The 17129-nt window shown below is 42.3% G+C and overlaps 2 protein-coding genes across 2 annotated transcripts; one reads left to right on the top strand and one right to left on the bottom strand.

The window, feature by feature from the left end:
* Positions 1 to 357: 357 nt before the first annotated feature.
* LOC117558007 (aconitate hydratase, mitochondrial-like) lies at positions 358 to 17048 on the top strand. The gene is given in 15 exon segments (XM_034233967.1): positions 358 to 456; positions 1721 to 1863; positions 2419 to 2677; positions 3741 to 3833; positions 3939 to 4097; positions 4493 to 4643; positions 5340 to 5444; positions 8741 to 8832; positions 9360 to 9465; positions 9996 to 10153; positions 10240 to 10313; positions 11378 to 11489; positions 12949 to 13104; positions 13106 to 13228; positions 16602 to 17048. Coding segments are annotated over 15 exon segments (2214 nt in total). The 5' UTR covers positions 358 to 420.
* LOC117558006 (zinc finger MYM-type protein 1-like) lies at positions 5852 to 8395 on the bottom strand. Its single transcript, XM_034233966.1, has 2 exons — positions 6967 to 8395; positions 5852 to 6778 (listed from the first exon to the last, which is right to left on the bottom strand). Exons 1-2 carry the CDS (start codon positions 8218 to 8220, stop codon positions 5903 to 5905), a joined length of 2130 nt encoding a protein of 709 aa, XP_034089857.1. The 5' UTR covers positions 8221 to 8395; the 3' UTR covers positions 5852 to 5902.
* Positions 17049 to 17129: the final 81 nt, after the last annotated feature.

Here is a 17129-nt window from a genome sequence, read left to right on the forward strand (position 1 = left end):
CATATATAGATACATGACAAAGATTATTAATAATATCTTGCTTATTATATATTTGTTTCCCTTTTTTAAATAATACGATAATAATTGATGTCATTAAAATATTGATGTGCATAAAATATTTATTTTCTAAATAAAAAATAAAAATAATTCAAACGATCCACATCCTGACAGGTGTATACAACTTAATCCAACATTACAATTCTATATTGCATGAATCAAATGTTATTGTTTGTCTTATTTCAAATATTAAAATAATATTAACTCATTGAGTCGATTCTACGTCAAAATCAAATGTTGTAAATAATGTAAATTAATTACTAAACTAGAAAGAAAAAAAAAGTCCGTTAAGGACCTGAGAGACCGCCGGTTTACAAAACTGTGACGTCACAACCTGCCGTCACATCTTTGTCAGTGAACAAAATGGCAACCTACTGTCTAACTGCCGCCCGGCTCCAGGTAAGAGAGGAAAATTAGCGAATTCAACCATAATTATAAGCCATTTAAGGATGTCACTTACTACCTAACCTTTATTGTATTAATTGTAGTGGTTACCTGGCATTTTTAAAGCTGTTAGAAGGATTTGTAAGGGTAAATGAGAGAGTAACGGTCACCGGTTGGTTGCCCAGGTCACCGTGTCCTCAATGGAAAACAACCAAAACCAGCCTAATAAAAAACAGCTAATGTCTCTGTTTGTATTAAATTACAATCTTCACAAACAGATCTTATAGGTTCACAGCTAGGTTAGATCGATAAATTGAGTTTAGGGTTTAAATAGCAAGGTTAACCACAAGGTTAGAGCTCTCAGCAGGCACTCAGCGGAGCAACATGTGAAAAAAGACAACATATATATATTTTAATTTACAGATTTTTATATCAAAAAAAGAGTTTCTCTTTTTTTATGTAGTTGCACATGCTCTATTGGGAAGGTTTTCTCATTCAGCATGATGTGTCAACAGGGTGTGTCATATGCAGAGCTGTGCATTTACAAACAAATGTACTTAAATACAACATGTAAAGTGATTAAAACTAGCTGCCCTTTTGATGTATGCTTTTGAAATGGGATTTGATGCTGATACTTTTGTACTTTTACTTGAGTAACATTTTGAATGCAGGACTTTTACTTGTAACACAGTATTCCTACACTCTGATACTTCTACTTTTACTCAAGTACAAGATCTGAGTACTTCTTCATCCGTATGTCCAGCCAGCAGTTTACTGTTAAGATTTGACTCGTTTTATTACACCTAACACAATAATGACTAGGTGTTTAAATCTTCTTATATCTGAACCAATTGGAGGTCTAATTGAGGGATAGTCTACCTTAATTTCTACATTGAGCTGGATAATGTAGAAGAAAGATACCAGAAAAGCAGATCACTTTCTACTGAAATCGACATAAGAAATGTGTTTATAGGCTTGGGAAATGACATGTTGTCTAGGTAATGACATTGTACTGAATTACTGTTTTTAGCTGGCCTTGTATGGTGTTGTGGAAAACCAGAGCAATAGAATATACTCCAGTAATACATAAGTCAAACTAAATCTGAGCATCCCAACTCGTAAAAATACCACATAACCTAAATATAAAGTACTTTAACCAGCCTATTTCTTTTTGTGAATGAACCCATAATTAGATTTCCAATGTATGTTTTGACTCTTGAATTACCTTGAATGATTGATTTGCTCATCCTTGTGTTTTTCTTGTTGTTCCTGTCTTCAGCTGGTGCTGGGTAATGGTGCGCGGCGCCTGCATATATCTGCAGCGTACAGAGCCAACGCCAAAGTGTCTATGAGTCGCTTTGAGCCCACTTCCTTCATCAACTACGAGCGGCTCCAATCCAACATTGACATTGTGCGATCGAGGTCAGTCTGCTCCTAATCTGATATTTATTTGCTCTGGTTCAACTCGCAGTCTCTTCCAAACACTCCTTTCTCCGTGTGATTGTTTGATGTCTGGTGTTTGTCTGTCCTTGAACACCATAGTTTTTCACCAACGTTGTAGCCTTTATAAGCTCTTGATAGTCAGCCTGACCCCCAGATTCTCACTACTTTATTCTTTAGCTGCTATCTAATTTGTAGAAGAAAACAAGTAACTAATAATAAAAAAGAAAATTAAGATTTAAAAATAAGTGAATAATAAAACTCACTTTTTTTTTCTTTTTTTAAACTTAGTTTATTGGGTTTTTTCAACAGCATACATTTATTCTATCAGAGCATGTATAAAAAGTAGGTAAACAAATCTTCACTTTACAGAGAAATAGGTAGAGTAACAATGTAAATACTGCTTAACACCAGGGCAAACAAAATCCCACAGAAGACAGACAAACAAAAACAGACAAACAAATAAATAAATAGAAAACCAGTCAGCTAAAACAAAAATGTAAATAAACTAAATGTGATTTAATATCTCTTCTCCAGACTCAACCGGCCCCTCACCCTGTCAGAGAAGATCGTGTACGGCCATCTCGATGACCCCAAGAATCAGGAGATCGACCGCGGGCGCACGTACCTGCGTCTGCGGCCCGACCGCGTGGCCATGCAGGACGCCACGGCCCAGATGGCCATGCTGCAGTTCATCAGCAGCGGCCTGCCCAGGGTGGCCGTGCCCTCCACCATCCACTGCGACCACCTGATCGAGGCCCAGACCGGAGGGGAGAAGGATCTGGCCAGGGCAAAGGTGAGGGACCTCACAAGTATATGTATTTTAAACCAGTATTTGTACTCCTATGATGTGACTTCACAGCTCATTTCTGCTCATTTGTATGAAATAAAGAAGATTCAGTTAGTCATTATAATGAGACTCTCAAAATAATGACTTAGCATCTCGTAATAATGAGAATTACAAATTATAATAATATTACAAATTGGCTATAAACTTTCTCCAAAATAAATACTCTGATACGAGACTTAGTATCTAAAAAAGAAAATTAGGGAAACTTTGTCAAATGAAGTATTGCAAAAGGATAACTAAATAATTGTTTCACGAGTTTGTCATTAGGCCCTTTCACACCAAGTACTTTTCCCTTTTAGTTCCTGGGATTTTGCGTTCACACCATAAAGAGAACTTAGTTCATGAGAACTTTTCCCCCCTTTTTAGTCTCTGCTAGAGAGGTGGTACCTTGGGAGGAAAAGGTTCCAATTTCTGATTGGCTGGGCGAATTGCAAACCACGCCCCGTAAAACTCGGAAAAGTTTTTTTAAGCTGCCATTGTATTTGCTGGCATTAGCATTATTAGCATTAGCATTAGCCCAGCGCACCAACGGAGAGAGAATAACTTATGGCAACACAAAAAAAAACATGGGAGCGGTGGCGATGAGGAGGTGTCGGCGTTCTGGCGATTTACTCGGAAGGCTTCAGTAGAAGCTGCTGGGACTCCCAGCAGCTTCTACTGAAGCCAGTCTCCAACTCCGGGGACTTCCGGCCGGGGACTCCGGGTGGCAGTATACGCCGTGAAGTTGTTTGCGGCCTTCCAGTAAACCCAAAGCAGAAGAAGAAGAAGTGACGTCAGCGGCTTCATTTGCCTAATCCACCCTCAGGGACTTATTCCGGTGTGAACGCGATCAGCTCTTTAGTTCCATGGGGGAACTAAGTGCTGGGAACTAAGTACGGCAAAGCACTTGGTCTGAAAGCGGCTATTAATAGACTGAATTACATTTTGTGTCTGTTTTTTTTCTTTCTCTTACTGAAGTCAATGGGCTTCCATATGTTAACCAGAGTTATCACCATGGTTGTCGTGTTAGGAAATCAACGAGGAGGTCTACAACTTCCTGTCCAGCGCTGGAGCAAAGTACGGAGTCGGCTTCTGGAAACCAGGCTCTGGAATCATCCATCAGGTATTAAGTTTCCTTAAGTTTGTTAAACATTTCCAGAAAAATGACAAACATTGAGGCCACTGTAATTCAATTAGCATGCTAACTTTAAGATTTGATATAAAACAGATCATCCTGGAGAACTACGCCTACCCAGGAGTGATGCTCATCGGCACAGATTCCCACACACCAAACGGCGGTGGACTCGGCTCCATCTGCATCGGAGTCGGAGGAGCAGACGCTGTCGACGTCATGGCAGGAATCGCCTGGGAGCTCAAGTGCCCTAAGGTTAGCAGAAAGGAATGTCAGTTGTCTTATAAACAGGGTTTACATGCACACTAATGTTCAGAAAATGACAAGACGCATGGACTCTTGCCGGTTCACTGGCAAGCTCTGGGAATTTTACATAATTCAACTACAGATTGATGCCCAAAAGAAAAGCACACATTATGATTGGAAGGAAAGAGACAGGATGTGGTTGAAGTAATGAATGAGGAAGAAAAAGTCCAGCACCTATGGTAAACCTTCAAAAAATCCTATATTAGTGGACAATTCATTCCTTAACGATGTATAATCAGAAAGGACTATTGTCTCTTACATAATTGGGGCAAAAAGAGCAATAAATGTGTCTGCGTCTTATTGGACCTCCTAACCATAATAAAGACCCCGTCTCTGCCTCTCAGGTGATCGGTGTGAAGTTGACGGGTTCCCTCTCAGGCTGGACGTCTCCTAAAGACGTCATCCTGAAGGTGGCCGGCATCCTGACCGTGAAGGGAGGAACAGGAGCTATCGTTGAATACCACGGACCAGGAGTCGACTCCATCTCCTGCACTGGTGAGGAGTTTTTGTTGTTGTTTTTTTTAACTGTTTATTTTTCATTTTTACAAATCAAGACATATCCGGACATAGGACTTTTCCATTCAAATGACAAATAATAATATGGTTAAACAGAATATGAAATAAAATAAAGTAAAACAGTTACAAGTTAAAATAAGGAAATAAATAAGATAATTATAAAAAAGAAATTAATAATATTTAAAGGTGGGGTAGGTAATTAACTTCAGATATACTTTTTGTTATATTCCATGGAATGCTCTTAACATCCCGATAGCAATGAATATCTTAAGTGCTTTGACAATAAATACATAAAATATCATCTGTAGAAGCCGTGGCGCTGTAAAAAGCACGACCAATCATCTGAGCCGGCTAAAGTAACTGGATGGCCTACCTGCCTGTCAGCCTTCCATCTGGGCACAAACTGATCTCGTGCCCTCATTGGTCATGTGCGCGTCCGTGTGTGTTGGAGGAGGGGCTCTGTGAGGAAGTGTATTTTCAAATTCTCGCACACTCGAGCTGGTTTCTCCAAAATTACCTACCCCACCTTTAACAGAATAAATAAAAGCATTTTATCCAAGGAGTGACATCTTTAGCAGAGCAGGGTCGGTTACACACTTTATTACAATTGAATAACTTAGTTTCTTTAGCCATGTCTTTCTATGTTTAATATTCATCTGTTTTGATTGTGTTCAGGAATGGCCACCATCTGCAACATGGGAGCAGAGATCGGAGCCACGACCTCAGTGTTCCCCTACAACCATCGCATGAAGACGTACCTGGAGAAGACCGGACGGGGAGGTGTGTTTAGGGCTTTTAGTCATACAATGTATTTATTTTTATTTCCCCACAGTTTTGTTTATTGAAATGTTCAGGGCACACATAGATCAGCAGTTTAGTTTCTTAAGTTGTAATGCCCATTTTTCAGAAATAGAATAAAACTTAAGTTATGAAAGAAAATGAATTCCAAAGAGTATATATATTATATGCTGTGGCGAGCCGTGACTTTTCTACCTAGGCCCTCTGACCCCACCCCCCTCTTCCCTCGAAGAAAAAAAAAAAGTTTTTACGTCACAGCCTATAGTATACTTCAGCGGAATATCAAAACAGCGGCCCGGGGTGCAAAACGCATCAATGACAGCGACCCTCTACCACACAAAACAACACCATGTATCTAAACACCTATCATGACAGGGCACCCACAGCCAAGTAACAATTAAAAATCAATTAAGTCGGCACGGCGGCCCACATTGATCAAATCACCTAAACACAAAGTCCATCCTCCTGTCCTTTTGGATGAAGAACTTGATAGCGTCGTCATGCAGCTGATCCTTTGCTTTTAAAGCAATCAGAAATTCCTTCTCGATCGAAATTAAGGCCAAGTCTGACAGTTGGACTTGCCCAGTCGTGGACCTCGAGTAGCTTTTTATGCGCGTCAGCGCAGAGAAGGACCTCTCCACAGAGGCAGTGGACACAGGTATTGTCAGGATGATGCATGAGAGGGTGTACACCTGTTTCATGCTTTCACTCAGTCCTTTTTTGAGGAGAAACTGATGAATGTCGGCTGGGCTTTTCCCCAAAATGTCAGACATGCCGTACATCACGGCGAGTTCCGTGTGCAGTCGAGGCTGGTCGAAATATCCGCCATAGCTCCCCATCAAACTGTTCAAGGCAGCAGTTGGGAAATAGTTACAGTAATGCCCGAACTGTTGCGGGTCCAGAAGGGCCAGGAATTCCAGCTTTTTGTGGTCACTGAAGCGGTTGGAAATCTGGGTTAGCAGGCTGTCAATTACGCTGCAGTGGAGCTCCCTGTACCGTGCACGAACGTCTCCTTGAGCGCCACGGCCGCGCGGAGGGCCAACCAAAGCCTGGGTTTCATCGTAGACGCTGTCAAAGTTCCCCTTCTCCTGTTCAATTTGTCGCTGTAGCTGATCCACTCTGGCCAGGCAGAACTGCATATCAAAACCTTTGTTCTGAAGTATTTCAAAAACAACATCCGAGTAGGAGAAGATAGCATGGAAGGTTTTCAACCAAAAGCTGAAATCGAAGCTGGTAAGGAGGGTGATGTATCCATCAGAGCAATGAACAGTTTCGTCATCAAACTCTGTGTGATGGTCTACGATGTGCTCGAACACCTACGAGAGTAATGCTTAGTTTAGAAAAAACAACTTATAGACCTCCAGTAAACACTAAGATTAGCTTTTCATTTAATGTAATACTAGCATAGTTCTTTACCTTCATGTTTTTATGAGTGGGTAGTTTCCAACACTAAATCATTTCTTTATTATTGTTAATATTTCCATTACGTTCATTGTTATCTTACCTCTCTCAATTCCCTGGTCTTCTCTGCCACTGTGCACACCAAGCGAGAATGAAAGCACCAGCGAGTAGGAGCTGCCCGTGGAAGCCTATGCTGGCAAACATCATCCAGTAGCTTGGTGCGCTTTGCTGAGCGGCTGAAAAAGGTGGCCAAGCCAGAGAGGTGGGAGAAGAAGACCTTACACTCTCTTATCTTGGAAGCTCCCTTTGACAAGACGAGATTTAAGATATGAGCATAGCAGTGAATGAAAAGGGCCTGTGGAATTGTTTCCTTAACTTTCGCTTGCACCCCATTCAATCCAGAGGCCATAACAGCTGCTCCATCGTAGCACTGCGCGACCACTTTGTCAATACAGCCACTCTCCCTCAGGAACTCCAGCAGCCGTGTAGCTATGGCCTCTGCTCGTTTGTCCTCTGTCACATCTTCGTACTTGAAGAAACGCTCTTTTATCCCATCGTCAGTGACATATCGAAGCACATATGACATCTGCGCCACGTTGCTAATGTCTGTCGTTTCATCCAACATGACCGCAACAAAAGGTGCCTTCCTCAGCTCCTCTTTCATGCTATCCGTCATTACACTAGCGACAGCGCTGATCAGGTCATTCTGAATCCTTGAAGATGTGCCGGTAAATACTGTTGATGTGGCGAGGTGTGTGTGCAGGTCGCTGTCATATTCTGCCACTAAATCCAGCAACTCTATGTAATTCCCCTTGTTTGATGAAGTTACACTCTCATCGTGACCTCGGAACGGCAACTCCTGCTTGCCCAAGTACACCACACAGTTTATGAGGCGTTTCAAAATTCCTCGGTTCCTCTTCACCTTTTCATTATGAAGGATGACACCCCGGCGTTGTTGCTCATCCAGCTGGAGCTCTATCCTGGTGTCCCCAAATGTTTTAAGCCGAATAGTAGCTCTGAGGTGACCTGAAGCATTCTGATGGCGATGTGCTGATTTGGATAAACTTCCTAAATCAGAATATCCATCTCTGGCCCATGACCCACTGTCCGCTCCAAAAAGCAAGCAATCCCAGCAGTACAGCTTTTGTTCCCTGGTTGATCCGGTCATCCAGTTGTATCTGGCGTAATTGCCGATATTAAAATGCCTCTCGAACTGTTTGGTTTTTTGAACCAAATTAAGCTGTGGTGTTGGTCGCCCTTTGGTAATTAACTCCAATTTATCCGTGTAACTCATTCTTGAAAAAGACTCGGTTAGTAGTTTCGCAACGATGTCATCACTATCACTAACGTGAGCCATCGTGAATGAACCATAGGAATGAACGTATGCTAATTAGCTACTTCCGCCTAGCTTGACCCGTTGATATAGCACATGCATAAACGTGGCAGCGCAGCGGGCGGAACTTGTCATAAAGTCCGCGATAATAAAGCCCTCCCATTTAGAGGGAATATATGATTGGTCAATTGTACTGTCACTTGACATTACTCTCTCGTTGTTTTACTATAGCGGGCCCTCTGTGAATCGCATAGAGGGCCAGACGAGCTTCTTTCATGTAACCCTTCCATCGACCCTTCACATTCAAACAGAAACTGAACAGGCAGATTCGAAGTATTTATTTCTTTGGAAATGTTATTTTAAATACAATTAAATCAAGTTTTTTCGGTAAAACTAATGAAAAATATAACAAAAATATATATTTAAAAAAAATATATTTAAAAAAAAAATGTTTTTAGATATAATTTTTTTGAATATCTTGGGCCCTCACAGAGGGCTCGCCACTGATTATATGGTAATACTGAACACAATTGTTTCTTCGCAGATATCGCTGCCGTGGCCGATCAATACGCCGACCTGTTGGTTCCTGATGAAGGCTGCGAGTACGACGAGCTCATCGAGCTCAATCTTGACGAGGTCTGTCCTTGTTTCTTTTCCTGTTTTATGATCTCTCAGCTTTCATTGGATACTTCAAAGTGCAGAGCAGGAACATGAAATACATGAAGGGAGAGACATCAAAGAAAGGGCTCTGACCAGGCATCATTTAACACGAGATGTATGAGGGAAAACCAGACTTTACCACAGAGCATTTTATTTACCTTGTAGTTTTTTTTATATTTTCCTCAAATAAACTAGATTGTTTTATAATATTTAATGTGTAAAATAACAAGAAACTAGTAAAAAAGTGAGTTTTAAAAAATAAATAATGACCTTATCAGTTGTTAGATCCAGTTCTTGGTAGAAACATGATTCCTCTGTGTGTCTAACCAGTGCTGGAAGACGTCTCTAAAATACACGTTGCACCCTCACCCTTACAATTAAACATAACGGCCATCATTTGCTGCAGAATGTTTGAGGGAGAGGTTCTCTTCATAACTTCCAATTACAGAGTGAGGTTTATCTGAGAATGAGTATCTTGAATGTTGTGTTGCTCCGTTCTGCAGCTGAAGCCCCACATCAACGGGCCCTTCACCCCCGACCTGGCTCACCCTGTGTCTGAAATCGGAGCAGCGGCTGAGAAGTACGGCTGGCCCATGGAGGTTAAAGTTGGTAAGAACCTTAAGCTTTAGTCATACATTTGAAAATCGGTGTTAGAAAAATATCCCTGGTCCCCGGCTTGAGCTTCAACCTTAGGATCCATGTATCTGTGATCCTCTCCAGAATGGAAGTAGTCATCACGTACAGAGCATCAACTAGTTCCTGAACAGTGTCCTTCACATGCTGATATCCAAGAGAGGGAGTTACACAGTCACACGATGGAGGAATAGAAAGCAGTATTCAATGTTTACTTCAGATTAGCTCCACGTCAGAAATGAGCATGCTTGTCATATGTCTATCTCCATAGAGGCTGAATCATCATGTTAATCACATAGCTATCATATGCCTCAAACAGTCCTGATGCTCTTCTAGGTAATCACACATCCTGTCTTGTACACAGCTACAGCTGGGATACCTTTGTTAGCATGTGTGCTCTGATATTGGAAGAGGACATTCAGTATTCTCCCAACAGTAGGCATGAAAATGACCGGTTGTTTTTTTAGCAAGACGTTCTCTGAGATTCCATCTTTCCCCTTTTGAAGGTCTGATTGGCAGCTGTACCAACTCCAGCTACGAAGACATGGGCCGCGCCGCCTCTGTGGCCAAGCAGGCCTTGGATAAAGGACTGAAGTGCAAAGCTATTTTCACCGTCACCCCCGGCTCCGAGCAGATCCGTGCCACCATCGAAAGAGACGGATATGTGAGTGTTGGAGCACAAAGAAAGCAGTGAGAAGATGTCTGTCTCGGTAAATAAAAAAACTAAAATGTGTGTGTCTCTTCCTGTAGTCAAAGATCCTGGGAGATGTTGGAGGTGTTGTCCTCGCCAACGCATGCGGACCCTGCATTGGACAGTGGGACAGGTAGGTGCCATGACTTTTAGTGTGTGAAAAGTATAATTTGACCAGTGTTTTCTTAAAGGTCACCTATCATGCAAAATCTTATGGATTATGGGATGCTGCATTGATCTGTTTGGTGTTTCAGCCAATCAGAAACATGTTTTATATATATCTGAGACCTGTGATATATTGATGAAAAACAGTATAATAGGAGACCTTTAAAGCTCCCATGTCATGGCCATTTCCACTGATCATAATTCCATTGTTGAGGTCGACTAGAATAGATTTATATTGTGCAATTTTCCAAACTCACATTGGTTTCTCAAACAGCATCTCTGTAAACTACGTGTCTTCACTGAATTTCACTCTCTGCCTTTAACGGCTCGTTGTAGCTCCAATAGCTCCAGCCCCCCCCTCCCTGTGAGCACAGTGTGCTCTGATTGGTCGGGACGTTGTGAATCGCGCTGAGCTCCGTGGAGGTGTGATTTCCTTGTTTAGCGATACACATCGAAACACAGCCAAACTCACCCTGAGCACACACAAAGTCACAGCCGAAGTAAAAACAATAAGTGTGGCTTGATATTGAGTAAGAAAAAGGTTGATAAACGCTGTGAGAATGGGTCTGCAGAGAGAATGGGTCTGCAGAGAGAATTTTGCCGCGATCCCAACTGTCTGTTATCAGCCTGCAGCCAGGGAGGAGAAATCAGCAGAGCTGCATGCACTGAGTGTGTGAGGAAGTCCGTGGATTGGTCAATTTGGACCAATCAGCGGGGGCTTAACGTAACGGCTCTGTGGACGTAACGTAACGGCTCCACGGATTGGTCAATTTCGTTCCGGGTACGGTTGACATCATGCGTACCCGGAAGAATCAAATGGACAATGACGTATCTCCAAACGAGGCGTTTTGGGGAGGTGTGTTAGAGTGTGTGTTAGAGTTTTACTCGCAACAGGGTGTATTTTGAGGGTTTGTGACTCTGCAGACCGTTTACATGCAGAAAAACCTTCATAACACAAGGGGACGGGTAACAACCAGAAAAGCATGACATGGGACCTTTAAGTTAAAAATGTTGTGTGTGTTTTGCTTTCAGGCAGGATGTGAAAAAAGGAGATAAGAACACGATCGTCACGTCCTTCAACAGAAACTTCACCGCCAGGAACGATGCTAACCCCGCAACTCACTGCTTTGTTACTTCCCCCGAGGTAAACTCACACTAAGGAACAATTCCAATCCACCTTCCTAAACTCTGTCTGTAGTCACACTCTCTGCCGAATTAAGCTTCTGATCAATTTAATTACAGTGGTGGATAAACCTCCCTCTCTTTGGAAGAAAAGGGAACTGTTGCTCCCATAGTTTCTTAGCAGCATCTCCCTAAAAAAATAATAATAATAAAACAGAAATTCTTTAGTGGCTCTACTCGTTTGAACTAGTAAAAGAAAAACCTGTAAAAAAACCCTCAAAATTACAATGTCATTTGTTGTAAGTGACTTTATAACCATATCAAATGGTGTTGTCTTTAATGTCCCAGTTTGCTAGTAAATGTTTGCATCAGTGTTCATTTCGTCACGAAAAATGTTCGTAAGCGACCTTTTTTACACGACTAAGACGAGACGATGGCGAGCTAAAAATAGATTCTGGATAATAAAAACTATGACGAAATGTATATTTAGTTTTCGTTGACGAGACGGGACTAAGGTGTTAATGGTGGACTATCGGACTTTCAAAATGCAGGATATTTTCCCCCAAGTTTCCGTCTTGTCTGTCAAAATGCGTCTTACGTTTCTAACTTGCAATATCATTATTTCCCCTCTCTTCACTCCAGAAGAGCGATATCCCTGTCTGTCTCGTCTGTGTGCGGGGGGCGGGGCCTTTCTGTGTGCGGGGGGCGGTGCCTCTCTGTCTCTCTGTGTGCGGGGGGCGGGGCCTAACAGACGCGCTGCAGCGGCCTGCACACAGATTTTTCAGAGTAGTAGTACCGTTAAAAGTAAAGTGTTAAGAGAGTGAAATGTTGCTTTACGAATTTCAACACTTGATACTGTCAGTTTGATTCCAATTTCAGATACCTCTAATTAACTGAATTAGTTTAAAGAGAGAAAACATTTTGACGAAAAGTTGACTAAAATGTAATGATTTTTCATCGACTAAAACTATGAAGGATAAAAAGGACTAAAATGTGACTAAAACTAATAACCATTTTCGTCTAAAGACTATGACTAAGACTAAATCAAAAATAGCTGCCAAAATTAACACTGGTTTTTATGGAAAAGCCGAAGCGTGTTGAACAATGTCGGTGGGAGGCTGTTGGACGTTTCCATAACTCACCTTCACGTTGATTAGTTTGGAACAGCGCTTAATATCATTGACTATTCACATAGATGTGTATACATTACGTAGATTAGTTAAAGTGGGTGTGGAGAGGATGAAGGGGCCATATTGGAATATTGCTTGAATCCACATCACTAGATATTCAACACTTTGCTAGTTGTGTACAATCAAGCTGGAGAAGACCGGACGTGGAGGTGTGTTTAGGGCTTTGATTAATTCGTTTTTTAATATTTTTAACGTCATTACTATTACTGATATTTGAAAAAACTAAATACATTTTATTAAAAGTAATATTATGAGTCTTAATGTCTTCTATCTCCACTTCTCCCTCCTCAGATTGTCACTGCCATGGCGATCGCCGGCACATTGAACTTTGACCCGGAGACGGATTACCTCACGGCCGCCAACGGGGAGAAGTTCATGCTGGACCCCCCCTACGGAGACGAGCTTCCTGCCAAGGACTTCGACCCGGGCCAGGACACCTACCAGCACCCCCCCCCCCGACGGCATCAGCCTGAAGGTGGACGTCAGCCCGAAGAGCAACCGGCTGCAGCTGCTCACACCCTTCGACAAGTGGAGCGGAGGAGACCTCGAGGACATGAGGATCCTCATCAAGGTCAGAGCCTTTTCAATTACAACACCTCCTGTTGTAGTTAATGTATTAAAGGTCACCTATTATGCAAAATCCACTTCTTCATGTCTCTTCTACATCAACATGTGTCCCCCTCTTCTTCATGTCTCTTCTACATCAACATGTGTCCCCTCTTCTTCATGTCTCTTCTACATCAACATGTGTCCCCTCTTCTTCATGTCTCTTCTACATCAACATGTGTCCCCTCTTCCTCATGTCTCTTCTACATCAACATGTGTCCCCTCTTCTCCATGTCTCTTCTACATCAACATGTGTCCCCTCTTCTTCATGTCTCTTCTACATCAACATGTGTCCCCTCTTCTTCATGTCTCTTCTACATCAACATGTGTCCCCTCTTCTTCATGTCTCTTCTACATCAACATGTGTCCTCTCTTCTTCATGTCTCTTCTACATCAACATGTGTCCCCTCTGTGTAAATAGACTCTGAAAGTTTCAGGAACAAAGATTCTCTCTCTTTTTGATCCATTTCTATAAAAACCTGTCTGAAAATGAGCTGATCAGATGTTGGCCACTTTGTGATGTCATAACGATGTGTTGGCTTGTGTAACCATTAGCCAATCAGCAACCAAGGTAACCCCCCCCCCCCCTTATCACCTGAATCTCCTCCTAGAGCACCATTGATTGATTGATTGAAAAGTTTATTAACAGCTTGTATATTGGGTACAGTACAGTACAGTACAGCATTTGGTTACAAAGAACCATTAAGTTCTTTGTAACCAAATCTCTCAGATGCCCCTTTCACACCAGCGCTTTTTCAGCTCCGGCTCGGAGCTGGAGCTGAAAAGCGCCGGTTTTTCCTGTTCACACCGCAGCGGCGCCGGCTCTTAGCTCCGGAATCGGGTTCACTTCCAGCTCCAAAAAATTGTCGGTCTAGAGGCAAGAGCTTCGGAGCTAAGAGGTGGTGTCGCTTGCGTCTCTCTTACGTCGAGGCGTGCAGGAAACTAAACCCTCCTCCCCTGAACATGGGTCGACTGTCATGCCTGCCTACAAGCAGTAGTGCTTATAAACACACTTTATAAAGTCAGGCAACACTAACCAGGCTTCGTGTGATTCTGTTTATTTGTACCTTACTTTGACCATCCGTTCACTGTTATTGATCATTGTGTAGAGAGGCAGACGTTTTGTTTTGTATTGTAGCAGCTATCGGATGGAATCAATACATGGGCTGCACAGGTTGTCGTGTCCGACTATCACAAGTAGAATCATAATAAAAATACGCCGGTAAAATGTGCCTGTAGAAAACGGTTTATGCCACAATAGGATAGCAATAGCAAGTAGTCAGTTTAGCTTCGGTTGCTATGGTAACATCACCCATTTTATACCAGAGAAACTTTCATAACAGCGTTGTGATACCAAACAGCGTCAATTCAGACTGACACACATTCACTTAGGCTAAGGGGAACTGGGGATATGTATCAGCTGCTTGTGTGAGTCGGACAGTGAATACTTTAGAGCGGCCGCAGCAGTGTGAGCTAACCGGGAGCTAACGGAGGAGAATAAACTCCCGTGGAAGAGCAGCCAGCACTGCAGCGGTCGGTAAATGCTGCAGAAACACATTAATAAACAATGAACCACGGCACTCTGGAGAAAAGCATAAGGTTGAAGAAGTCGTTATTCAATTTAATCTGGCTTCGTGTGATTAAAAGCAACACGATCATCGACCCGACGCAGTTCCCCGTTGTTGTTGTTGTTGTGAGCGCCGTAATGCCGTTGGGGAGCAAATCAGCGATGTAAACGGTGACGTCATGACGCAGCAGCGGCAGCACCAGTCGGGTGCTGGGCGGTGTGAACAGAGCGGGAGCAGAAAAGAGAAACCGGAGCTGAACCAGAAAAGCTCTAGCTCGGAGCTAGAAAGGGAAAAGCGCTGGTGTGAAAGCCGCATCAGAGGGGCGTAGGGGAGGGGCTCCTTGTCTAAGTAACAGTCAGAGAATCAGCACTTTGGAAACAGGGCTGAAACAGAGGGGATTATGGGTAATGCTGCAATGATCCGTTTGGTGTTTCAGCCAATCAGAGACCTGTGATATGTTGATGAGAAACAGTATAATTGGGGACCTTTAAAGTTCTCACTGCAGCTGTGTTAAAGATAGGACTGCACGATGATCTTGAATATACTCAATCTACTGTAGGGTGGCTTGCTCAGTGGGATGTAGGAAATCAGTTAATTTTGAACATGGAGTACACATTATTATGTCATTTCTTATAGGACGCTGTAAAAAACTGGCTTTAGCGTCTCACATGTCTCGCAGAAGTATCTAAAGGGAAATAAATTATAGGGAAGCAACAAAGCAAAGTTAGACGTGTTGGGGTCTGAAAATATGTTGTATGATCTGCCTCCACTATCCCCCACATTGTTTGAACTGATTTTAAAGGTGACATGTCATGCTTTTCCGGTTAGTACCCGTCCCCTTGTGTGTTATGAAGGTTTTTATGCATGTAAATGATGTGCAGAGTCAAAACCCTCAAAGTACACCATGTAGACACATAAAAATACCTCCCCAAAACGCCTCGTTGGAGATACGTCACTGTCCATTTGATTCTTCCGGGTACATCATGATGTCATGTCGTCCCCGGAACGAAATGGACCAATCCGTGGAGCCGTTACGTTACGTCCGCGGAGCCGTTATGTTAAGCCCCCGCTGATTGGTCCATTTCGTTCCGACAATCAGCGCGATTCACAACGTCCCGACTGGTCCCGACCAATCGGAGCACACTGGGCTCACAGGGAGGGGGGGGCAAGAGCTGCAACGAGCCGTTTAGTGGAGAGAGTGAATACATATACTATACAGAGATGCTGTGAGAAACCAATGTGAGTTTGGAACATTGAACAATGTAAATCTATTCTAGTAGACCTCAACAATGGAATTATGATCAGTGGAAATGGCCATGACATGTGACCTTTAAAAATAAAAGCCACCTTTCTCTGAACATTATTTCAATGTCTTAATCATTTAATAAATCAGTTTCAGTCTGTCAAAATGAAATAAGTAAAAAAAAAACATAATTAGTTAAAAGTAAATGAAGTTACTCATAAGTTTTATAAACTACTGTGTCCGAACTGTCAGAATAATACATTTCAATCATGTCAATATTCAGTTAAACATTTTTATAAAACACAAGACCAATATCGCTTCTAAATGATAAGAGACATTCTTATATTCGGTGTTCCCTCTAAATTCACATTAGTGTACTTGAATGATCACAATGGTCTGGTCGTTCACATCAAAGGGTTAAATCAAACCACGTTATTTTAGTAGAAAATGTTGTGATATAATGATTGCAACATTTTTACTCTATTTATATAACAGGGATATGTTAATGATTGATTTCTTCTCTGCAGGTGAAGGGGAAATGCACGACAGATCACATCAGCGCTGCCGGCCCGTGGCTGAAGTTTCGCGGTCACCTTGACAACATCTCCAACAACATGCTGATCGGAGCCGTCAACAGCGAGAACGAAGCCATCAACACGCTGAAGAACTACCTGACGGGGGAATACGATGGAGTCCCTGACGTGGCCCGCCACTACAAGGTGAGGGAGATCGAGGGAAACTTAGTTATTGGCCTAAAGCTGATCTTTAACGAGACACTACTGATCTCCTCAGTTAGCCTGACCTTTAGCATTTTAATAATTAAAAAGTGGGATTCACAAACTTCAAGTCATTCTCCAACTTCTGCATTTTATTTATGCTCTGAACAGAATCGCGTCCGTCTCGTTTCTTTGACTTTTTTGTTTTGGTCCTTTTTTACTCATTATGGAATAACGATGTCGTTTTTTACTGTTTGAAACTCAAAAGTCGCCAATTTAGAATTGAGGCCTCATACTCAGAAATAAATATATTAGGGCTGTCAGTCGATTCAAATATTA

This window comes from Gymnodraco acuticeps, unplaced genomic scaffold, assembly GCF_902827175.1.
Source record: "Gymnodraco acuticeps unplaced genomic scaffold, fGymAcu1.1, whole genome shotgun sequence".
Taxonomy (NCBI): domain Eukaryota; kingdom Metazoa; phylum Chordata; class Actinopteri; order Perciformes; family Bathydraconidae; genus Gymnodraco; species Gymnodraco acuticeps.

Excerpts from the sequence above, each read along its gene's own strand:
- LOC117558006 (XM_034233966.1), bottom strand. The coding sequence starts at position 8,220 with ATGGCTCACGTTAGTGATAGTGATGACATCGTTGCGAAACTACTAACC. Across the intron at positions 6,779-6,966 it reads AGACCAGGGAATTGAGAGAG|GTGTTCGAGCACATCGTAGA; the intron begins GTAAGATAACAA and ends TTACTCTCGTAG.